Genomic DNA, 24665 nt, shown 5'->3' on the forward strand with positions numbered 1-24665 from the left:
ATTCGCGGCCTTTTTCAATCCTTCTTACATCCTTTGCCTGCGGCATACAGCGCACCCGCTTCGGCCTGAGCATCGGCATCACCAAGTTTGGCGGCCAATTCAAAGTACTCCAACGCCATGTGCTTGTCCATTTTGACACCCCAGCCGTAGCAAAAGCACTTGCCGAGCTCGTACACGCTGAGCTTGAGTTCGCTCTTGATGGCTTTGAGTTCCGAGTCGGTCTTGGGTGTGCGTGTGGACATCATCTCGCCCGCACGAGCTGCTGCACGCTGGATCCAGGTGAAACCCTTGATGGGATCCTTACGCGCTCCCCAGCCTTCGCGAAGTGTCATGCCAAACATACACATTCCCACAACGCACCCGCCATCGACTTTGGCAGATCGTTCAAAATAGAAAGCAGACCGTGCAAGGTCGCCCTGTTCGTGATAGGTGATGCCTTGGGAGAGGAAGTCCTCGGCAGAGCTGGGACCTGTGCGCGTGTCGACGGCGGGCGATGGTCGCGGTTTCGCTACGGGCGTTGCGTTGCAAGTAGCAAGCCCTGTGAATCCTGGATTAGACTGCGGCGCTGATGCAGTAGCTTGCATATCGACCGAGCCTGTCAAGCTGCTCGAAGGTAACGCGTTGGTGGACTTGGCATTGCGCAGCTGCGGTCGCGCCATCGGATCCATGGAATCGCCAGATGCTGTTGGCATGGAGGCTGTGTCTTGCACCGGCTGTAATGATCGGAAAGAATTCTGCGAAGCTTTTGGCTGCACAGATGGTTGCGCGTTGTCGCCCGAGGGACCAGTAGACGAATGAGGGCGCCATGCTGCCGAAGACTGGAGCATGACAGGGTCATGGCTGATGCTTCCAATCGAAAGGCGCGAGGTCATGACGCTGCCAATGGTACTGCTGCTATCGCGTCGACTGCTGCCATCAAGACGCAGTGTCTCGACGTCGAGATCAGAAACCATGCTTTCTCTGCCGTCGGCTCGCGCTATGGCCTCGGCACGCTTGCGACCGATGATGGGTCGGTCGACGCCTTGAAAGTAATGATTCGGATCGGAATATCCATGTATATTGCTTTGCTCGCTACCCGATGCTGCCGGTGGTGGGGGAGGCGGAACCCGTCCTGCGGGATGTCCCGAAGACCGAGGTCGGTGTGGCACTTTCTGGCGTGCTGAAGCGCGGAGAGGTTGAGACAAGAGGCTCGAAGGAGCCAGCGGAGTGCGCGTAACTTCTGACGCGAGGTTCTGTTGTGGCGAAGCAGCCATGGTCTCGACCTGTGCAGAGGCAGGAGTAGGCATCGAGACATAGTGTTGCTGTGAGGGGTAGTTTGATGATGATGATGATGCTGCTGCACCACCAGTTGAACTCGAGACTTCCGAACCAGAGGGGCTTGGTGGGTAGACATAGACGCGCGCAGTCGGCGGGCTATCCGTATTTGCCATTAAGCTGTTGCCAGCTATAGTAGCCACGGAGGAGGCGGAAGGACGACCAAGGTAGCGATCTGCAGACGCCGTCGGCGTGAGGTCGTACAGCTGCGTTGAGTGTGGGCGAGCGTCATGCTCTTGCGTCTCGATCTGTGGCACAAAGCTGTGCCTGGGATCGGCATGAATGTGGGTGGGTTGTTGTAGCTTTGATGAAGCTGTATGAGGCGGGACTGATCTGGTGAGACTGACGATCTTCTCCTTGCTCTCCACCTGACGAATGGCTGGTCTTGAGGAAACAGACGATGCATTAGTGCTCGAGCCCCTAGACGTACTGTGAGAAGCGTGACTGCGTTTCCACTGTTGGGTGACGGAGTCGAGTCCACGGCTGGACAAGAGTGGCCCTTTGCTGGGATCGAGATCAATGCTGCCATGAATGACGCCACTGAGCTCATCGTCTAGGTGCGAGTCCAAATCGTCGCCATATGAACTCTCTTCGTAGGCGCTTTCCTCATCATCGGCTCGCGAGGTCCACGCTCGGCCCCATCTCCCGTCTTCGCCAAATTCTGAGCTGCGTACGGTATCGATCGACGCTCTTCGTGATAATGAAGAGTCAAGTGCATCTGCAGTGATGGAGTTGAAAGAAATATCTGAGGCAACCGAATTTCGGAAAGCATTGCTGAGCAGATGGGAGGATGACCTTTGCCAAGGGGCGTCGGGTTGTGTTGGCGTGTATGAATCGTTGGAATCGTCATAGGACGCCTTGTAGCCGCGCTGCACGGAGAAGGAAGAGCTGGTACTTGGCGGTGATGAGGCAGATGACGAGGGTGACGATCGAAGTTGGCTGCGGGAAAAGCTCGAGCCGGGCTCGGATAGAAGGTTGACGCTGCGAATGCTTTGTGTGTCGTCGAAGTCGTCCGGGTCAGGTGAAGGCTGTATGGGTGGCTTGCGTACTGAAGTCTTACGCGAGAGGGCAGATGCGCGTTCGAGGATATGGCTGCTGGAAGTGTTGGTCGCAGACCTGTCGTCAGGGGCGAGAATATCGTTTTGTACTTGCATGCCTCTTTTCACGAGCAGCTCGAGCGGCGAAAGAGCTGCCGACGAGCCAGATCGGGAAGCAGAATTCGACGATGGATGGTGATTAGGCAGCTTGGTCCAAGCGGCAGTATCTGTAGAAGAAGCATCACGGTCCGAGAGGGATGGGCTGGTTGAGGGGGTATGCGCGCCCGAGTCTTGGGCCGAGACGGTCGAGGATGCGGAGCCATTAGAGGAGCCGTAGGAGCCGGCGGAGAAGGAGCGCATGTCCGAGGTGGCATGCATGCTTGGCTGTAGTTGATCCATGTGCGTGGCGAACCGCGTTACAGTCGAAGAGGCGAGTCGAGAGTAGAGTGAAGAAAGAGATGAACAGGATTGTGCTATGTCAACCTGCCAGTCGAGCAATTGCGCGTGCTCATGGATAGCGGGTGATATTTGGATTTTGATATTGGATCGTGACGCAGTTCCTCGAGATCTGAAAGTGTCCGATAGAAGATATCGACAGCCAAAGACACGTCTGTCCTATTCGAATGTGATAGGAGCACGGCAGAGTTGTGCAGGAGCAGTCGAAAGTTGTGCGTGTAGCCAAGAGGACACGATTCTACTCTGCTTCTTGCGCCTTTTCTGACTTGCCAAGCCGAAGTGGGAGAGTGGGTACGTGGGAGTGTGCAGATAGGAGCTCTGCTTGACCACTATGGGCGTTGATGTGTCGTAGTCGAAATGAAGCCGCCGAGAGTCACCCATACGTGATATACACTCACTCTCTTTCTCTTCTCCCTCTCTCACACATTCACGATTGGTACATTTGTAACTGTAATTTCACCAAGCAAAAAAAAACACAGCCGAGACCCTGGCGTTTGGGGTCTGGCGTGTGGCTCGCCCTGATTGACTCATGACTGTGACTGTCGCCTGGTTGTCGTGATTCCGGTGCCACAATCGTGAATCGTGAATAAGTTAGTAGCTAAATCACGAATTTCTGTCGATCATGGGCCATGCTGCATTCGGCCCATTTTTGGCGCTGGCCCTGACTCTCTTGTCTGAGCCTCGTTGTAAATAACTTACTCTATTTTGCCGCCTTTTCTTAGAGACGTGACAACAAAGCTTAAATGTTGATCAGAATCGTGAATCTGGTTTTGGTCTGATGACTGCGTGGACCCTGCCTACAGGGAGAGTCACGGGTTTGTATGTTGCTAACTTAGCCGCCCAGCTGAGCGTGGAGTGCAAAGAGGCCTGTGCAAGCATGAAAGCACTCACGATTGACAGAATTAACTTGACTTAGTTACCGTCAAACACCGTGCACCGTGCACTCACTGACTCGTGACTCGTGACCCCACAAAGAACAAGTTAATCAGCCGCCATCATCGGGAACTCGGTCCTGCGTGCAACAGAACTTTGTTGTAACGTCGTTGCTACTTCCATCACGCGTCACAAACACCATTCGTAACTGAAACCACCGTCAACTTCACGCCTGAGTGGTGCCGCAGAGACAGCAAGTACATCGCTGACAGCCGATGATTTCGGATTCAGTTAGCATGAACATACGGTTGCTACCCTAGTCACGGTTTTTGCCTCAACCATGGTCATGGACGGACCAACACCTGAGCCCCGGAAAGCACCTCTTCGAACCATGTCGATTGCGCGGTTCATTCCACGCTTTACCAAGCCGCGACTTGTCACCTCCCATATTCCCATCTATCGGCACTCGTTTTCTTTGCCGATCAAGCAAAAAGAGCAAGATCCTACGTCGTCGGCTAGTCCGGAAAAGCCCACAGATTCCAACGCGCAGGCAAACATACCAAGCAGCGCCTCGTATGTGGAATGGAGCAAGCTTCTGCCTGTGCCCTCAAATTTTCTCGGTTCCTTCCGCGAGCTCTTCGAAGAGCAAACCACAAGCATCCCTGTTCAGCAACACACCGCGACGGCCGAGCCGAAGCAAATCATCGCAACGTCGTCTGCACCATCGGCTTCTCCACCACCGCGTTTGGTGTTCTTTGGAGAGCAGCATCATCAACCACAGGTCATGCGTGCACAGCTGCAAACGCTCCTTGCGCTTCATGAGCAATGTCAGCAAGCTTCGCAGTCTCGCCCAGCACATGGCAGCTCTCCGCCAATTTACCGACTCCATCTCATCCTCGAACAATTCTCTGTTCTCGATCAGCACATGCTCAATTCATTTTCCCTAGATCAGCTTGGACCTGACGAGTTAGCAGAAACGTATCACGCACATAGTCAAGAGGCTTTTCAAATTGGACATTATATGCCTCTGCTCATGCTCGCCAAAGAGCTACGTGTTCCCATTTGGGGTGGTTTTCCTCCAAGAAGCTGGGCTAGGCAGGTCTTTCGCGATGGCATCGACTCTGTCAAGGCCGATGAAGAGCGACGAGTAAATCTGGCCAAGTCGTTCAAGGCTGCAACACCAGAATCCACCCAGCATCTCCCACCGACAATTCCTATCCCTACTGTGGTGCCCAGACCACCTTTGTTCACTTCTTGGAGTGCGGTAACCAAGATCGGTGCGGCTCATCGAAGCTACCTCTCTGGTCTCATGAGACCCGACATGCCGCCCCGCTTCCCCCAGTTGCCGTCTCCATCCAACGAGACGTGGGACGCAGATAACACAGCCCATCTCTCAATATACCCTACCTGGCTTCTCAAGCCACACATCATCGAAACAAAAGGCTTTGGTCCCGCACAGGCACTCAAGGATTCGTACCTTGCTCATGTCACTGCTTGGATTCTCTGCGGTGCATGCACGGATGTTCCGACCCCAGATGACCCGAATGGGCAGCCTGCTGGAGCGCAGTCTGACTCGTCTAGCCTCAACTCTACCTCCTCGCGAGCAGAGACGGATGTTTCTGGTCGGCCCATTGTTAATATTGCATTGGTGATTTGCGGTCTAGGTCACTGTGAGTACGGCTTTGGCGCGCCAGAAAGAGTCGTCGAACTACTATCACAGCGAGGGACCCCGTCCTCCTCGGACGATACCGCCACTTTGCTTCCCTACATCATAGCAAGCAAGCCTCTGGACTCGGGCATCTGGCTCGGCCACGAACATCAAAGTCAACCATCGACATCAGACGATGCGATTTCAAACGCCAGGATTTCGCCTGCTGCAGGGGAAATCTTCCAGCTAGAACCGTCACAAAGCACGCGCGCCTCAGTCGACAGATGGCTCGCCGATCCGTGGGGGCGTAAATTGGCCGACGCCATTGTGATGTACGACTGGATCGACGATGAGCCGGATCCAGAGGCAAGCACCAATGCTGACGAACACCAGCCAGCTGCTATCTAGGGGATTTTGACTAGAGACTTGAAGGAGCCCCAGACTGTATTCAACCCTGTATGCCATCAATTTATCGCCTTCACTCTGGCACAGCCTTTAGATCATCACTCGTGACTAACTACCTATGTAGTAAGGGTAGGTGCATAAATTATAGCAGAAAGCAGACAGCTGTGGGTGTTGGGTATAATTGTATCTAGAACACAGAGCCCGTGGCGAGCGATAGGGCGGCCACTGTTGCCAGTGATACCAAGCCAAGTGCAGCGACATGTGCGGACGTTTCTTGTCGTAGTGAGAGGCTGGCAGCCGCATTTGACGCACCCTTGATTTTGGACAGGATGTTGCTCGTATTCGGTGGAACAACGCCGTCAGGTCCTAGAGTATTATAGTAAGCCGGACAGCTGGCATCTCCGCCGCTGGGTGCTGGGTTGTTTGCACAGCAAGCGGACGACTCTTGAGCCCAATCCGATCCTAACGCAGCTTTATCTTTCCAGCCAGCCCAGCGTTCACACGAGACAGCAGCATAGCTAACATTCCAGGCGCCGTAATCGTGATCGCCTGGGAAAAAGTTGTTTGCGATTCCTCTCGAAGGCCAGGCTAGATCAAAGTGAACGTCGAATCCTAGGCTGTTTCCGGCCACTGATCCGTTGTCCAAACGTGTTGCGTTGCACCATGGACCACCTGCTCCAGGGCAAAGATCGATGATCTTGACGACAAGACTGGGTGTAGAGCCAGAAGTGACTTGAGACGCATTGAAATAGATTCCATCACCGTATGGACCGTTGGAGCCAGGCGGAGGGGGTGGAGCAGCCAGAGGTGTTGAGACAAGCCGAACTTGGAAGCAAGTTCCGCAGGCAGGGCCGAATGAGGTATTGGAACCATAGGCGTATCGATTGAGTGCAGCGGTCGGGTAGTAGGTGGATCGAGCTACGCATCCGCACGAGGCAACATAGTTAAGAGGTAGATCGTAATGCGTCAACGATGCGTATCCCGAGGCGGCAAACTCGACTGCTGCGAGGGCTGCCGCCGGCAAGAAGAGGATGAGCGAGATAGCCGGCCACATGGCTCGAGTTCGCATCTATAAAAGTGGTTGTCTATCAATGGTCGTTCACGATCTCATGGTGGTGAGGCCGTGCATGCAACGTTGAGTTTTGAGGGAGGTGGTGTGCACGAGGAGGACAGCGGGAGCCCAGTGCGGACAGCTTACAACCCCGGGTTAATAGAGATTCCATTTGCAGATTTGGACAAGCTTGGCCGGCATAGCATGCCGATGTGAGCCTGTTTGGAATCGTGATTGAGCCGTTTTCGGACAGTCACGAGTCACGAGTTTACGGGTGCATTCGTGATTCACGATTCACTCACGACTCACGACTCGCAGACTCAATCTCTAACCGTGTGTGGAACAAGAGCTTAACAATTCTTTCCCGATCACAAATCACGAATCGTGAATCTCGATCAGTCACGAGTGGTGACTACTGAATATCACGAATCACGAATATCTTGCTGCTGTGTGTGATCTGAAAGTCAGTCTGTGAACACAAAAAGCTTCACGCTTCATTCACAATTCAGCTCGACAGGTCAAAAAATCGTAAAGATTTGTATTCGTCAGACCTCAGCTTTGAAATGACTGACTTCAATTTCGGATCTCGCTCGAATCCAAACCTATCATCATATTTTAATATATACGTGATAATACCGCGTCTGTGTGCGTTTCTGTTCAGCCAATGACAGGTGCTGCTGAGTACAATCTTCACGAATTGAGCAAAGAGCATGCTGAGCAGCTCACGGCTCAATCACCACTTCCGCAATCCCCAGCCGAGCCGAGCCCAGCGAGAGAGTCACAGCATCAACGAGTTGGTCTTTGCTTCTTGTCGCGGTCCACAAAGAGCTTTTGTCACTCGTGACTGATTGATTGAATTGCTGCGTCTGCTCTTGAGTCAAGTCGAACCCACAACTCGAAATCAAGGCATCGACGCTTTTCGTCATCCATCGTCGTCAACGCTTCATAGCTTTCATCTCGCCCAACACCTTTCCACCCTTTTCCTTCTTCTTCTTCTCCTCCTCCTCACCTTCCTTTCCCTTTCCAACTTTCTGCGTCTTCGCTTTGCAGCACAGCTTATTGCGTCCGGCACCAAACGCTGGCACCAGATCAGCTCCTGGCAGTAGTCTGCAGCAGGTATCGATCGTTCTTTGGGATTTATTCCTTCGGTCTCCTCTCTTTCAAGCAGTCATCCATCTTCAAAGTGCCTCTAGACGCTCGGTCTAGCGACACGACTACTAGCCCTGGCTCGCCGCTACCGGCAAGCCTTCTGCACATCCACGTCAAGCCTCTGTCACGCTGCTACCCTGCTTGCAGCTTAGCTCATCGCTTTTGTCCGGCACTCTTAACTGCCATCGTCTTGCATACCACTACACACAACTTTAGCTCTTTCGTAGAGGTATCCTTAGCATTGGCATTGTCGTGCCCACCTCAGAAGATCTGTAGTCGGCCTGCGCTCATCGCAGATATCACAGATTGCTTATTGCTGCCCACGCATCTTCGGCGCACGATTTCGCCTCTTGCCTCTCTCTTTGTTGAGGCTTCAAGCTTCATTCACAACGTCCCATCCAGGCTCCATCCATCGACTTCACCTTCTCGTGCATCGTCGACGTCGAAACCAAGCCAGTCAATAACTCGACGCATCGTCTCCTCGCAGCTAACTAATTACACACCGGATCCGCGCACTTGGCTTTCGATCCATTCCGGCCAAATTTCGTTGGCCGTTGCAAGCTGAAACGACCATCACAGTCCTTTCTCGCTGCAATACCACCATCCTCAGCTACGCTTCAATCCCAATAACTGCTGGCGTTCATCGCTTCTGGTTGCGCTGAATAGAGCAGGCCGTGTGCCTACGCGGCCAATATGTTCAATGGCTCTGCTCCCCCCAACGGAGGAGGCGCCGAGGCCAACACGCTAGCCGCTAATCAGGGCATCATCAAATCGATTTTGGACGCACTTTCAAGGGACGATTCCAAACCAGTCGTCAGCCTCGATCAGCATGCACTCCTCCTCGAGACGCTCCTCTCCGACGCCTTGCCTAACACGCCAATTCTCCACCCCGCGCAGCGTCAGAAGCTCTTCAATGCCATTGCAGACAAAGTAGGGCCCGATGCTACCGCAGACGCTGTTCGTCAGGCACTTCCTAAGCTCAAGATCAAGCCCGAAAAGAATGTCGCCGACCTCCTGATCGAGCTTGGTGTCCGCGGTCTTCCCACCGTCGACACCGCTCGTGCCGTCTTTCAGCGTTTTGGCTTGACCGAGGCAAACCCACCCGACGAGCGCATGGTCTCCGAGATCCTCGCCATCCTCCTTTCCGTCGATCCTGCCATCTTTGAAAGCGACCGCGTCACCAACTTTGCCAACCTCGTCCATGCCTTGGCCGCCATCCAGCAGCAACTATCCTGGCCCCGTATCATTCGCGCTCTCGATGAACTCGATGGGTTCAACCCCTCCTTTCACGGCCACATGGCTGGTATGGCCGACCTCCTCCTTCACGCTCCTGTTCAAGGTCAGATCTCGGCCGTTTCCGGCTTGTGGGGCCCGTGGCATCACCGGCTGCGACAGCTTCAGATCCTCCACGGTCTCCTCGCTCTTGGCTCGGACACTTTCAGCTTTGCAACGCTGCCCGGCCGATGCATTTTGGCTCCGGAGCAGCTCACCGATGCCCCCAACAGCATCCAGAACGCCGCTCAACCTCTCCTGAACAGCACGTACAATTCGCTCGATCTCGTCGAGACGCTTATCGAGATATCTGCCTCCGATGACCAAAATGTCAGATCGGCTGTTCAGGAGGTGCTCGAGCAGGCCATCAAGGCTTGTCCCGAGCTCATCTTACTCGGCTTGGTGCAGATCCCCCAGCCCTGGAACGCCATCCACGCCGAACTCGCTTCTCAGCTGCTCACCATGTTCATGACGCCCCACAACAGCAGCCTCCTCGTTTTCTACCGCATCTTGCACACGCAGCGCGACTATCTGCTCAACGCCTTCCGCAACTTCTACCTCGAGAACCAGCTCAACCTCACTCGCATCGTCGACGTGGCTCAGAGCCTCGACATGGTCGATGACCTTGTCGAAGCTCGACCGTTTGCTTTCGCTCTCGACGTGGCCGCACTCGCATCCCGACGCGAGGCCATCGATCTGGACGCCTGGCTTCAGGACAACATCAACCGCCACGGCAGTGACTTTATCCGTGCCGTCCTAGAGTTTCTGGACATCAAAGCCAAGGATGACCTCGCCAAGCCCGATCCTCAGGCAGAGCAGAGCTTCGTTCCGCTCACCGTTCAAAACGTCGCCAGCTTCCTCAAGGCCCTGCGCTCCAACGGCGAGAGCATGACTGCCGAAGAAATCGATTTTTTCAAAGGCGTCCGCAACGTTTGTCTTCAGCTCCATCCTCGCCTCATGAACCTGGCGCCAGGTGCAGAGGGCCAGGAACCTGGATTGCAGGTCGTCACTTTTTCGCAAGACATTCACGAAGAGGCCGATTCGTGGTATCGTCAGATGTATGAGGGCAAGATCAGCATCGAAGACATTGTGCTCCTGCTCCAGCGCACTAGGGCCTCCGACAATCCTCGCGAGCACCAAATCTTTGCCTGCATGGTGCATACCCTCTTTGACGAGTATCGTTGGTTCGAGATGTACTACCCCGCCGCCGAGCTTGAGATGACGGCCGTCGTCTTTGGTTCCCTCATCCAGTATCAGCTCATCGACTACATTCCGCTCGGCATCGCCATCCGCTATGTTCTGGATGCACTTCGCAACCCGCCCGACTCGAGCATGTTCAAGTTTGGCCTTCAAGCCCTATTGCGCTTTCAGAATCGGTTGCCCGAATGGCCTCAGCTCTGCCAGGCTCTCCTTTCCATGCCGCATCTCCAGCAGTCTTATCCTCACATCATCCGTCTCGTCAAGATGGCTCTGGCTGGTCAATTGCCTGGTGCCGATGTTGGCATGCCCGGTGGCCAGTCGCTCGAGGACAAGAAGGCGCCCTTCCCCGCCATCCGCGCTGATCCGTTGCCTCAAGACGAAGAGCAGCGCGACCCTAGCGAAGAGATCACTGACAAGGTGCTTTTTCTCGTCAACAACCTCTCGCCCACCAACCTCGAGTCCAAGCTTGGTGATGCTCGACAACTTATCACGGCCGACACCTACCGATGGTTCTCCAACTACCTGGTCCTGCAAAGGATCAGTATCGAGCCCAACAACCACGGCCTTTACGCTCAATTTCTCGACGGCCTCGATGCCAAGGGACTCATGACCTACATCCTGCACGAAACACTCGCCAAGTGTCAGATGCTGCTCAACAACGACAAGACAGTCCAGTCCACGCAAGAGCGCAACCTACTCAAAAACCTGGGCTCTTGGCTCGGCAGCCTTACTCTGGCACGCGACAAGCCTATCCGTCACCGCAACATCGCCTTCAAGGAGCTTCTCATCCAAGGCTACGACAGCAATCGACTCATTGTGGCCATTCCCTTTGTCTGCAAGATCATGGAGCAGTGTGTCAAGTCGAATGTCTTCAAGCCTCCCAACCCGTGGCTGATGGCCGTTCTTCGTCTGATGGTGGAGCTCTACCAATTTGCAGAACTCAAGCTCAACCTCAAGTTCGAGATCGAGGTCCTCTTTAAGGGTCTCAACGTCGAACTCAAGGATGTCCCCCCCACCACCATTCTACGCAATCGTCCATCTGCCGAGTTGCAGCAGCAACAGCAACAGCAACAGCAACAGCAACAGCAACAACAACAGCACCAATCTCGGGGTCATCTCCAACATCTCAGTCAGCAGCAGCAACAGCAGGCTGCAGCACAGATGCAGCTGCAGCACCAGCGCCAGCATCAGCAGCAACTCTCCCAGCAGCCAGCCACCGGCATCGCCCAAGACCTCGAGCGTCTCTCGCTTGCTGGGGGGTACAGTGCTGCCGCTGGTGGCCGCATGGGTCCTCAATCGCAAAAGGCCAGCGCTGCTGCTGCTGCCGTGGCTGCAGCTGGTTCCGGTGCACAGCCCGGCCAATCGGCTGCAGCCGCTGCCGCTTACACCGAGGCGCTTGTGTCGATGCTTCAGAGTCTGCCGCAGTACGTGGTCATCAATCCGCAGCTTACCATGTTCAGCAGCAACGCAGCACTCAAGCGACTCATCTACATCGCCATTGACCGTGCCATCCGCGAGATCATTGCGCCCGTCGTCGAGCGATCCGTCACAATCGCTTCCATCTCGACGCGCGAGCTCGTCACCAAGGACTTTGCTATGGAGGGCGACGAAGAAAAGATGCGGATCTCGGCACATCAGATGGCACAGAACCTCGCCGGCAGCCTTGCCCTCGTCACCTGTAAGGAGCCTTTGCGCATCAGCATGGTAGCGAACGCGCGCACCCTGCTCCTTTCCAACGGCTTCACCGAGCAAAACGTACCCGAACAGGCATTGATGGTCATTATGCAGGAGAACCTCGACCTTGCCTGTTCCGTGATTGAAAAAGCAGCCATGGACAAGGCGGTGCCGGAAGTGGATGAGGGCCTCACCAACGCCTACTCCAGCCGCCGTGAGCACCGCACACGTGGTCGCGGCTACTACTGGGATAGCGCCGCCTTGGCCGCTTCGCAGTATGCCGCCACTCTGCCCGACATGCTACGTCTGCGACCTGACGGCCTTGTCCCGGCCCAGCTGCGCGTTTATGATGGCTTCATCCGCCGCATGTCTCCTGGTGTCGATGCCGACCGTAGTACTCCAACCTCGGTCCATGCCTCGTCTGTCTCTGGGCCATCCGAATCCGGATACCTGGAAGGTGCAGCAGCAGCAGCAGCCGCTGCTGGTGGTGCTGGAGGTGCCGGAGTTCTCAGTGCAGTAGCGCTTCAAGAGGCAGGCGCCCAGGCCAACCTCCCCACTAGTCTGCTCCCTGTTGCTCCTAGCGGTACGCTTAGCGCTCAACAGTCGCTCGAAAAGTTCTCGCAGGGTATGACCGAGCTTGAGCGATTGCTCGAAGCAGCAAATCAGGAATCATCTCTCAGCGAGCTGCCGCAGGACCACGAGATCCGACATGCGCTTCGTCTGATCCCAATGGTTGCTGCCCAGTCTGCCAGTCGCGATGAGACTGCGCTGGCCTTTTCACAAAAGGTGGTGCAGCTTTTGTTCAAGATCGAGTCTAAGCTCGGGCGCGAAGTCTACGTTTTGCTGCTCGACCGACTGTGCGAAATCTCTCTCAAGGCGGCTCGCGAGGTTACTGCTTGGCTCATCTATGCCGAAGACGAACGCAAGTTCAACGTGCCTGTCACCGTGTCACTGGTTCGCGCTGGATTGGTCAACGTGGCTGAGCTTGATGTTCAGCTCGCCAAGCTCATCCTGCGCGACCTCGGTGCGAGTGTCATGGATTTTTCGGCTCAACTTGCGCTGGAATGTCTTCAGGAGCCTGCCTGTGCTACTCGCCAGCAACTTGGCAGCACTATCGAAGCGCTGCAGCGCGCTGAGCAACGAGGCAAGGCCACGGACGCGTCGAAACGCTTCCTGCACGCTCTCGAAAGCGGTCTGCTCAAGAGCAAGGTGGACGTCGGCAACACTGCGCTGCGCGAGCAGCTTGCGTACTGCTTTGCTGAATGGGCGCGTCTCTTTCAGCATTCTCCCAATCCGGAAAAGTCGTTCATCGACTATGTCACACAACTGCAGACGCAGGGCATACTCAAGGGCGAGGACATTTCGTCGATGTTTTTCCGCGTCTGCACCGAGGTCAGCGTGGACAGCTACATCAAGCAGAAGGCGGTCGGCGGCTCGGCGGCTATGGGCATCTTCTCGCCGATCGATGCGTTTTCTCGTCTGATCGTGCTGATGATCAAGTACCATGCCGATCCCACAGGCGTCAACAACGAGCAGGCCAAAGTGCACTACCTGACCAAGATCCTGTCGATTGTGGTGCTGGTGCTGGCCCAGTCGCACGAGGAGCTTGGAGTTCACTTTCAGCAAAAGCCCTTCTTCCGACTGTTTTCGAGCTTGCTGCACGACTTGCACGCAACCGAGTCGAGCCTGGGTGATGCGTACACGCAGACGCTACTGGCGATTAGCAACACGCTCAACACACTGCAGCCTTCGTTCTTCCCGAGCTTCACATTCTCGTGGATTTCGTTGGTGTCGCATCGCTTGTTCATGCCCAAGCTGCTCGAGACAAACCAGCGGGAAGGCTGGGGAGCTTTCCACCGACTGTTTGCGTCGCTGTTGCGCTTCATGTCACCGCTGCTGCGCAACGCTGAGCTGCAAGACACTTCGCGTCAACTCTATCGCGGAACGCTGCGTATTCTGTTGATTCTGCTGCACGACTTCCCCGAGTTCCTATGCGACTACCATCAGAGCTTGTGCGACCTGGTGCCTACGTCGTGCATCCAGTTGCGCAACTTGATCCTGAGCGCGTTCCCGCGCAACATCCGCCTGCCGGATCCTTTCAGCTCAAGCTTGCAGATCACCCTGTTGCCCGAGATGGCTCAAGGACCGCACATTGCCTCGAACTATGTCGCAGCACTCAACCAGGTCGAGGGACTGCGCGCGGCCATTGACGCACACTTTGATCAAGCACGAGGCAAAAACATGTCGGAGCAGCTCAAGGCTCTCTTGCAGAACGCCACGCGTGGCACGAGCTCGACGAGCAGCATAGGCTCGAGCAAAGACGAGGCGACCAGCGCCAGCTCCGCTGTGTCGTTGTCGGAAGGCGGTATCAGCACGAGCCTGATCAACTCGATCGTGCTCTACGTAGGTGTGCGATCCACCGAGGCGGGCCGGAGCAATGGTAATGATGAGAGCGGCCAAGTTGTTCTTCGATGGCTTGTGGTCGAGTCGGCACCTGAAGCACGATTCCTTGTACTCACTGCGGCAGCCAACCAGCTGCGGTTCCCGTCGAGCCACACGGCCTACTTTTCTGCTGCCCTGTTGCAGCTTTTCGCCGAAAGCGAGGATGAGCTTGTGCGCGAGCAATTGGTACGTGTTCTTCTCGAACGACTCGTCATCCACCGACCTCACCCGTGGGGATTGGTGACGACGTTCATCGAGCTGATCAAGACGCAGCGCCACCGCATTCCACGTGCGCCGGCAGAGATTCAGGCTCTTCTGGACCATATCGCCGCTACGCTCGCAGCGTCGGCTCACGAAGACAACCATGCGCAGCAGCATCAGCATGCGCATATCAATGGACGCTCTGCCTTTTTGGCACAGCAGATGATGCAACAGCAGCAGCAACAGCAGCAACAGGCATAATCGGTTTGCACCGCACAGGCTGGGCTTGATGAGATGCCGTGTTGCAATCGTGAATCACGAATGGCTTGTTTCCAATTCACGATTAATTTTAAACTTTTCTCTCTGGATCCATCAAGTGACTCACTTGCTCGTTAACTACCATGTACTATCACCACATTACTGTCGAATAACGTTTCATTGTCTCGCTCTTTCTTGGCTCGCTCTTTCTTGGTTGGTAGTATTTGTGGTGATAAATGTGTGTGGGCCATATTGACGATGGTGGATTTAGATGAGAAGGTCATATAACTTAACGGCGCTGCGGTTGAGTTTAGGACGTGCATACTGCATAATGGCTGCAGGGTGAGGCATAGCCACAATCACGAATGAATTGCGAGGGTGCACGGTGGAGGAAGCAAGATGTGAGAAGCGGCATTTTGGGGGATTCTCGTGATTGGTGAAGCACAAGCGTGGATGCGTTGTCCATGATGACGTGGTGCGTATGTGGGATGGTGCTTGGAGTTGACGGTGTTGTTTCGATCTGGTTGTGCATTCATGATTCAGAAGGTGAGTCAGTCGTGAGTTGTGATTGCATTCGTCATGGTATTCGTGAATGGGTGTGCACTCGATGGGCGTACAGCGACAGACACGAGCGAGCTTATGTGGAGTTACAATGGGGTTGGCAGCATTCACGATTCGTGATTGTGATTGGAACATTCTTTGCAAGCACGAGACGGTGATCGGCGACCTGCACTGAGACGTGCGAATCACGAATCCTGATGTGAGCAGGTGCTCAGGCGCTGGCTCTCGGTGGCTCTACGCACGGCCAGAGTGGATTCGTGGTGGGGCCTGCATGTGATCTGCACACCTCACAGCTACGTACCACGCATTCATGTTGCAACAAAGACAACGCGCAACTCACGACCGTCGACTTGGTTCGTGGTTGCTTGTTCCTGATGTCGCCCGTGAAGCAAAGCTTTCAGCTAAGTTAACTCAACGGTAATGGCGTGAATGGTATTGCACGCTCCATCACTGTACGTGCGTGAGACTCTTTTTCAACGTGTTTGACGTGCTTCTTCGAGACGTCTCTCTGCACACTCTCTCTTGTCTGGCAACTGGCGTTCTGGCTGCCATCGTCGTACAATCTACGCGACGTGGCCAACATCAAAGTGGAGACAATACGGCTTCGGTCGGGTGCGCGTGGCTCTCACGCGTCCAGGGGGATTGCTTGCACTCGATCGTTGTCGGCTTGTGTTGCACCCTCGAGATGGACATAACCACGCCATCACGTGGACCAAGACACACTCACCATGACACGATGCAATCGAGATGGTCGTTCGGATCGACGCTCAGCTTCCACAGTGTCTGCTCATGCCTGCACGATACTGGATCACGCACCGCTCCAACGCATCGCGATGCATGTTGCGCTTTCGGCACGCCTCGTTCTTCCGTCCAACGCTACGTTCAGGAACAAGTCGCCAATCACTTGCAGTCCAAGCAGCCGCATCCCGAGCCAGACAAGGTGGATCTGGTTTCGCTCAAATCGGCCAGATGGCCGGCAGACCCAATGTGTGCTTCGTCCAGTAGTGTCTCGTGCAGCGTGGATGTACATCGCGCTTCACAGTCGCGTTCTGGCACAGGAGCATGTTTGGCACTCTGGCAACAGCGTGCTACGCCCCATACGGATGATGCATCTCCGATGACGCTCAGAGAGCCAGCGGGGGAAAGAGATGGTGGTTCAACGTCGGAATCGGGCTCTGTTGCAACGACGTTTTGCAACGACCCGTCGAATTCGACACGGACAAGCACGGCACCAAGTACACGACGACGCGCTGCATGTATGCATGTAGACAAGCAACGTGCACATTCCACTGATACCGCTGAGCCACTTGGCGGATCAGTGCACACGTCGAGCGCTTGCAAGCGCACCGATTGGGGAGCCAACTTCTGGTGTGTGGTCACCGACCCGTATTCACCGCTCAACACGTTTTTCGCGAACCCGCAGACGGGCGAGTGCACATGGACGTTGCCCGCAGGAACCATTGTTGTCGCACCCAACAAGGACGGCGAATGGTGGGAATTGATAGATGACGAATCGGGACACGAGTACTACTACCATACTCGCACCGAGCAGAGCCGGTGGACGAGACCCGCCAAGAGCCAAGGAATCGTGATTCCCATGGCTAAGATCCAAAAGTCGGCACATACCAGTGAGCCCAACAGCCAAGCTAAGCCGTCGAAGGACGACGTCTTAGAACCCCGCTTTGTCCAAGACCAACACATGTTTGTTCTGCAAGAACAACAAGACCACGCCAAACCCATCACGACGCCACTTCGACCAAGGACCAAGTCGTTGCCCAAGTCTGTGCACTGCTTGCAGAAGCGAGAAGCGGGGTGCGCGCTGACCCAACGCGTGCCACAACGCCAAGGACGAGTCGAACACGAATCACAGCTGAATCGGCTAGAGGACACGCAAGCCGAGCAGGCCGAGCACGCCAAGCAGGCAGAGGAGCTTGTTCGAAAAGCGAGCTATCGCATTCTGCTACGCGATCAGAAGATGTTGGAGAATGCACGACAGATGTCAAGGGCTCTGTTCGGGCGTGGGGGATGCGAGATATCGAGTGCGACGAGTCGAGATGCGCGGCACGAGCAACGACGCGCGAGTGAGACCGCGGATTCAAGCCGACGCGCGTTGTCGAGCCGACTCGACCGTCTGCGAGACGCGATCGACGATGCGGACGCTGTCGCTCCGGCGTGCGCGCGCGATCGCGATCGCAGTGACACCAGCGTGATCAGCGGAGCTCCAGCAGGTGAAGCAGCCATCTCGAGTGGAACCATCCAAAAGCTCGGTAAAGGTCTTGCGTTCAAGCTCAACACCTCCTGCTCGTCGCCAGGCTCGACTGTGCGCTCTCATATCGCACCATCCGTTCGATTCATCTCTGCACATCCCAATCCGCGGCACCCTCCACCGTTGCATTTTACTCCAACACAGCTCACTACCGCTCTTCTCGACACACCACTCTTGTCCAACCATGCACCTGTGCACCATGAACACTCGCTCACACGCGTCCTCAGCCCCACACCCACCGCGTTGCCCAACCAGCGCGCAAACACTCGCCCAAATCTCCGAGCCAAACTAGCCTACATATTTGCATGCTTTGCGCCGTACCGACCGTCAAAGTGCCAAGCCATCTAGAGTCGACATGTCCAATATACGTTTTCGAACGCCCGAAACCCGCGACGTAGCTGTCAGCAAGCGTGTAAGACACATGTGATCATGTTGCATGTCGAGCCTGTGAAAGCCAAGCGCGAGAACGCGTTGATTTGGTACAAGATGGCTGGCAGAATCGGATGGTGCGCATCTGTCAAGCTGTCTCGTAGGGGGGTGACATGACATGTACCGAGAGCATCCCCGTTGCCGAGCCACTGAGGAGCAAGGATGCCCGTGCCAAGTTTGGATTCCAGCTGACCGCAGTGACGCCCAGTTTGGGATGCCAATTTGCCAAGTGCCAGCATCTGGGTTCTGCCAAGCTAGCTGAATCTGGCAAGAGATGGTGTCTTAGCACCAGACGACCAGTGGATCTATCTAGGATCTGTTGAAAGACGGGTAGGTGAAATCTCTGATTTCGCTTTAGCGTTCTAAGCGAGTTGGCGAGTTTCAGTTCACCGTGTGCAGTAGCCATGGCGAGCATGGGGTGGTGATCTGATGCTGATAGCGCCATGACGCGCGACGGAGTGTGCGATATGGTTCGTGCACGAAGCATCTCTTCCGGACGGAGCGAGTAGTGCGCCACGGACCCATCGGCGTGCTCGTGTACGAGCGAGCCACCCGAGAATGCCGAAAACGCACAGCAGTAGTGCACGGTTCGACTGCGCTCGATCGGGCCAGCTTCACAACGCGATAGATCGACCAACGATGTCAAGCCATCCAGCGAAACAGTAAACAGTGTCATCGGCAGCGAGGCGTGCACTGCAATTCCGTCCGCTGAAATGCGCGGCAACAGGATGAACGCTACATCGGTAATCGCCGACCTGTGCGCTCGAACCACGTAGTCTGGTGCAGCCACCTGTGTCACTGCATGCTCGCAACGCAACATGCGCCCAATATTCCAAACGCCTAACCACCCTTTGGATCCTCCCAACGCGATCATTTCGCCTCCCGCCCAGCAGACGCTCGTTGCGCTTTCAAGTGGATGCTCCAACTTCACGATCGGCTCGAGTTCAACGTAGATTGGCTCATCCGAGCGCGATTTTGTGTGTTTGCGTGCGACGCACTCCGGATGTGGAATCGAAAACACGCTCACGCTTCCATCGGCAAAGCAGCCCGCCAAGACGCCTAGGCGATGGATCGAGGTCTGCTGCTCGCTGTTATCGTCGCTGCTGCTGGCTTCACCGTAGTCGTATCCGATAGGGCACCAGGCGAGTTTGAATGCCGTTCCAGCTTGGTGACAGATGACCATGTCCAATCGAGCTTCACCCTTGGCTGAACTTGCCGCCGAGTCGGGAGACACGCTCCAGATCTGCAAACTGGCTCGCAAATTTGCCTGCTGTTTCGCACCGATCATTGTGATGGGCGCGTTGGAAGCTGCTGCCGAAACGACAAAGTACTCCTTGCCCGTATTCAGATGCACGGGCACGGGGACCCAATCCAGAGCATACACGTGACCGCCGGCGTTCATTAGGTGACCTTGATCAGGCACCACGCCGAGACTGTCTAGCCGTCTCGAAGTGCCTTTTGCAATCTGCACGGGTACCTCTTGATCGGGCGGTCCGACGGATAGATGCAGTACGTCGCCGCATATGGGGCCGTTTTCCTGGAATCCGAGGTTGGCAATGTTGGCAAATCTGGCATCGGACAGATCGATCGGCTCTTGGTTGGCATCGAGCGCCGCGATGGCCTCTTGGTCTTGGTCGGCTGCTGCAGCTGCCTCGTCGTCTTCATCTGCGTCGGCCTCGATTTGCGCACCACCGCCAGCCACGGTGTTTGTGCGCCTGGATGAAGCAGTGTTGGAGGTGTCGCGGATCGTGCTTGGCTTGAGTCGGCTTCGCATGTTGAGTTCGGGCACGGCGAGTTTCATGACGGTGGTCGGGTGACGCAGTGCAGTTTGCTGTGGCGTTGTGGTGTCTTTGAGGAATACCTGCGCGTCTTTGCTGGAGAGAAGGGTGAGATTTTGGAACTGCATGTTGATCCAGGGTTGAACGAAAGGCCATCCGGGAAGGTTTCCTAGTGCGACCACATTGTTGGCAGTAGCTTGTTTTGAAACGAGGTGTCGTCTGGCGTCTTGCGCCCATCTGGATCTCTCGAGATTTTGCGCCCAACCAAACGCTTTGCCGGGAAACCAACCGCAATCGTAGATGCCTTGATTGGGAACCCATCCGACTTGACCGAGCCAGAACTGAAGGAGCTCCTTTTTTATGCGAGCGTATGCGGCCGAGTCAAGCCAAGTCTTTGCAAGTCCATTGTTGGGCCACATGAGTGCATTTGCAGGGGAACGGTTGCGCACTTGTTCGGGCTGCGAGTCGGCGTCGTCGTTGGACACGAGAGATACGAGCTTTGCAGGTGGAATGCCAAAGAAGGGAGGCTGATACACACCTTGTAACCAGAGCGAACGTAGGGACCGCGGTTTTCGTGTTTTGATCTGGATCCGGTTGAGGGTGCTGAGCGGACCTTGTTGAGCGTACACGTCGAGGTCCGAGGTCTTGCCACTTGGGAGGCTGTCTTGATCATCGTAGTCATCCTGTTCGAGCTCGACTTTCGATTTTCGGTTTGCATTTCGTGATGCTGATCCGGTGGTCTTTGCCAGAGTGGTGGCAGAGAGGTGGTCGGCGTCTTCGAAGCTGGCTTTCGCTCTCGCTTTCGCTTTTGCGCTCGTTGATTTTGATCGAGAGCTCTTTGCGTCAGATTCGGTGTTAGGGGGAGGTGGTTGTGGCGCTGGAGTGCCAAGCACGGATGGAGTCGACGTGGCTTGCACGGCGGACTGGTTGGGAGTGCGTGGCGGGGCAGCTGTACGTTTAGACTTGACACGAGACGATGCGGATGAGCTCGCACTGACACCTAGCTCGGCATCAGCTTGTGAGGCGTCCTCCTTGTCGTTTGTGGCGTGCCCTTGAGGTAATGGCGGCGTCTGTGATGTATTGGTAGCCGATACATGGGGTGGCACGTCCAGCTTGGCCTTTTTGCGCGCCGATGTTGTTCGGTTGCGGGCAGCGACAGGCATCGCGGCAGCCGAGCTTGCCCAGTGCTAGGTGTCAGCTGACTGCGGATGAAAGCAGCTATGCTTGCATGTCGAATGCAGTGGTGATGATCAATGAGCAGAGATGGCAGGATCAGCTGGCCAACAAGCAAGGGCGCTCGAGCCTTTCACCGACTGTGATCGAGGTCGAGAAGCGACGTGACGAGGTGCAGTCTTTTCAGGGTCCAGCGTGCCCAGACAGAAGTAACCTAACGTTACATTCGTGATTCACGATTATGATCGTAATTTAGTCAGCCAATTCACGATTTGGAATCGTGAATCCCTTTTCTATCGAGACACGGGATCACTAATCGTAAATCATGAATCACGAATCACGAATCACGAATCACGAATCACGATGGTCTGAAAAATAAAACTCAAAATTGATGCCAGAAAAAGTGGCAGAAAACGGGGCTAAGGGAGACGACATCGAGACGCTTTGTTGTTCTGATGGCGACTACGAGGCAAACGAAGCACGGTCGGCGCTCATCAAGGCGAACAGCCATGGAGAGCACAAATCAGAATGCGGGACATTTATACGACTTTACTCTGACAGAGATGGATGGTTCAAGGCTAGCTCAGCGTGGTGTTTGCGGTGCTTGAAGAAGCGGAGAGGCTGAGGTGTAAAGGGTGGCGTTGGTGTAGAAGGTACCAATCTTGAATCATGAGTCGCGAATGCGGCGGCTTGAACGAATCGTGAATTGCTCTGAAATTCAATCGCCGGTGTGATAAGAGATGGGTAAGGAACGACTTTGTGAGCGCCAAGACTGACACTCACCAAGACAAGAGCTTGCTTGACGCTCCGTCGATCGAAGAAGCAAAGTCCGATTCGAGTGCATGCAAAGTTTCCGCGCTCGTCTCTTTACGCCTGCTGGGTTTTTCGCACTGCCAAGCTCAGCGCGATTCGCGGCTTGAAAGAGGCTAGGCTAATCGAAACAGGGTGAAAACACCGTCACGAGTGTCGTTCGCCATGCTGCATGCATTCGCCGGCCGGCTTCGAGCACAGGAAGGGCTGAGCGAGGTTGTCATTGCAGTGACCCAGACGAGAGCGATTTCTTAGACGCTTGTGCTCGTCGGAGTTGGTGGAAGCTTGGCTTATGCGAGACAAGGGCTGAGGTAGCGTCACATTCACGACTATGAGATGATCCGAGTCAACCGCATGCTGCGTTGTTCTCTTTTCTGCTAGCGGCAGGTCGATTGAAAGCATGGACAAATGTAATCAAGAAGTGCACGCAAAAGAACAAGCGCGCTGGCTGTACGAACAACGAGGGCGGCTGTGTTTTTACTAACTTGGTCGTGCGTGCGTTGATTGTCATGTCAATTCAGGGGGTGACAAGCACCAGGCACCAAGCGCGAATTCAGGATTGACGATGGGCAGTGGTGAGTTGCTAGGTGAGGATAGTAGGTATCGTGTATGATTCGTCATTCACGATTCACGATTCACGATTCGTGATTTTCCCTTGGATTAGGGGCAAGCAGCATGCACGATGCGTTATTCATTCGTGATTCGCTCAGGGTTGATGGTTAGCCGAGATTGTCAAAAACGTGGAGCTGCCCAACTTGACAAGGCGCGCACTGTGCTCCCATTTTTGTGTGTATTGTGAGTTTTTAGGGGTTAGGCGTGTCACGGCGTGTAAGGCTTTTGAGCTTACGTAGTAGGCGCCTCCTGACTCTGGTTCTCGCTTGACGGTGTGATGGGTGATTCTGTGATTCCACGGGAGGATCCTGTCGCGCTGCAATGACCCCTATCTGACTGTTCGTGGCGCGCATCAGACCGCGAACAAGGCGTGGAAGAGGAGAACGGTTCGCTTCTCACTTGGGTCTCAGCTGTCGTCGACTATCGCAGGCATGTTATAGCATCGACGAGCACGGGAACGCGGGACGAAGGTTGGTCAGAGAGTAGCAAGCTCGAGATGGGAGGAGGAGCCGATGGGGCCTGATGAGCAGCTCGGATCGACAGGACTCTTGTTTGTACTGTCACGCATGCATCGAGTTGATTGGGTTGATTCTTGGATCCACGCGCAGGGACGATGGTGACTCAGACCAAGAGCAAGGGCCGAGGTATAGGGGCTTTGAGCTTGGTCGAAGCACTAGCGCTAGGCTTGCAGGATGGCTGTGACAAGATCGAGGCTAGATTCATGATTGTGGCGAGACTGTTGCTGCACTTGACAAACATTCACGATTCAAGAGTCAAGGATGCATGGCGCTTGGTGTCGAGACAGCTTGGCGTAAGTAAGACCAACCAGCTTGCCAACCCGTCTTGAGTCCGATCAGCTTCAAGATGGATCTGGTTTCATCGAGCCCAAGGGCTTTTTTTGCGACAAATTGAACAGCGCCCGCTCACCACTCGCACACCTGTCCCGCCCTGGACTTGAATATTAATAAGTTGGCTCGATCAAGATAGGCGACAAGCCTTTTCTGTGTATATATGTAGAGATATATAATATAGTAATATTCGTTTGTGTGAGTCTGTATTTTTTTGAATTGAAGTGAAGGGGATTCGAGTGATTTGAATCGAGTTGCCAAATCAAGCGCCGCGGCGGTGGGTTTTGCATCTGCAGCTGGTCTCAGTGTAGAAGTGAGGCAAACAGTCGTGAGTCAGGGTGAAAATTCAAATTCAAATTTCCTAGATTCACCAAGTTATTCCGAGGTGGGTGTTGAACTTGTGACTCTGACTCGTGTAGGAACCGCATCCTACGCCCGTGGGTCAAAACCTGGAAATCACGAATCGTGAATGACGAATGGTTGTGATTCACGATTCTCGCGATACGTGATAGGGGCTTTCGTCGATGCTCTGCGCCAACGTTGGAAATCGTGCTTCACGAATCAGGCGAGCCTCGTGCAACACGGAAGGACGGCTGCTTGGTTGGACCTGGTCGAATCAACAAGACTTGATACTGTGTGCCTGCAGGGAGGGTAATGTGCAAAGACGAGAGACAGTCACAGAGTGAAATGCATGCGTGCAGCTGCAACACACTCGGCGCGGCTGAACCAGCTAAACTGGCTTTGTGATGCGCACACGGCTACACGCCAGCACTCAAAGTTCCAAAGCTGCAAAGCTGCAAAGCTGTAGAGCTTCAGGCGCTTGTGCTTGGATTTCAGCACGAGACCGAGACCGACGCGCTCGCTCAGCTCACCGAGGGCGCTACTCGCTACTCGCTAGTGGTGAGTGGTGAGTGGTGAGTGGTGAGGGGTGCTTTCTTTGTCTGAGCTTATGCTCTCGCTATGCGTGATTCAGGATTTATGTTTCTCTAATCCGCCCGCAATCTGAATCAAATTGCTCGCTGCATCCACGGTCCGCTGTTGGTCGGCAATCACAAACATCCTTCCTTGGCTTGCTTGTTTGGCTGTTTGTTGTTCAGCTCGTCATTCTACACCTGCAAAACCCCTCTCGACTTGTTCCCCCTTCTTCTTCTTCATCATCGTCAGCATCATCACGTCGTCGTCATCATCGTCATCATCATCATCATCAT

At 54.9% G+C, this 24665-nt stretch overlaps 6 protein-coding genes across 6 annotated transcripts; 3 read left to right on the plus strand and 3 right to left on the minus strand.

Annotated features, from left to right (window-relative positions):
• Positions 1 to 14: 14 nt before the first annotated feature.
• UMAG_05537 (uncharacterized protein) lies at positions 15 to 2750 on the minus strand (the record flags this gene model as incomplete). The annotated part of the gene is made up of 1 exon (XM_011393547.1): positions 15 to 2750. The coding sequence occupies one exon, from the start codon at positions 2748 to 2750 to the stop codon at positions 15 to 17; it is 2736 nt and encodes a 911-aa protein (XP_011391849.1).
• A 1270-nt stretch (positions 2751 to 4020) lies between these two features.
• Positions 4021 to 5736, plus strand: UMAG_05538 (uncharacterized protein; the record flags this gene model as incomplete). Its single annotated transcript, XM_011393548.1, has 1 exon — positions 4021 to 5736. The coding sequence occupies one exon, from the start codon at positions 4021 to 4023 to the stop codon at positions 5734 to 5736; it is 1716 nt and encodes a 571-aa protein (XP_011391850.1).
• A 184-nt stretch (positions 5737 to 5920) lies between these two features.
• Positions 5921 to 6787, minus strand: UMAG_05539 (uncharacterized protein; the record flags this gene model as incomplete). Its single annotated transcript, XM_011393549.1, has 1 exon — positions 5921 to 6787. One exon carries the CDS (start codon positions 6785 to 6787, stop codon positions 5921 to 5923), a length of 867 nt encoding a protein of 288 aa, XP_011391851.1.
• A 1839-nt stretch (positions 6788 to 8626) lies between these two features.
• UMAG_05540 (CCR4-NOT core subunit CDC39) lies at positions 8627 to 14983 on the plus strand (the record flags this gene model as incomplete). Its single annotated transcript, XM_011393550.1, has 1 exon — positions 8627 to 14983. One exon carries the CDS (start codon positions 8627 to 8629, stop codon positions 14981 to 14983), a length of 6357 nt encoding a protein of 2118 aa, XP_011391852.1.
• A 1294-nt stretch (positions 14984 to 16277) lies between these two features.
• Positions 16278 to 18155, plus strand: UMAG_05541 (uncharacterized protein; the record flags this gene model as incomplete). The annotated part of the gene is made up of 1 exon (XM_011393551.1): positions 16278 to 18155. One exon carries the CDS (start codon positions 16278 to 16280, stop codon positions 18153 to 18155), a length of 1878 nt encoding a protein of 625 aa, XP_011391853.1.
• A 169-nt stretch (positions 18156 to 18324) lies between these two features.
• Positions 18325 to 21177, minus strand: UMAG_05542 (uncharacterized protein; the record flags this gene model as incomplete). The annotated part of the gene is made up of 1 exon (XM_011393552.1): positions 18325 to 21177. One exon carries the CDS (start codon positions 21175 to 21177, stop codon positions 18325 to 18327), a length of 2853 nt encoding a protein of 950 aa, XP_011391854.1.
• Positions 21178 to 24665: the final 3488 nt, after the last annotated feature.

Source organism: Mycosarcoma maydis, chromosome 18, assembly GCF_000328475.2.
Source record: "Mycosarcoma maydis chromosome 18, whole genome shotgun sequence".
Taxonomy (NCBI): Eukaryota; Fungi; Basidiomycota; class Ustilaginomycetes; order Ustilaginales; genus Mycosarcoma; species Mycosarcoma maydis.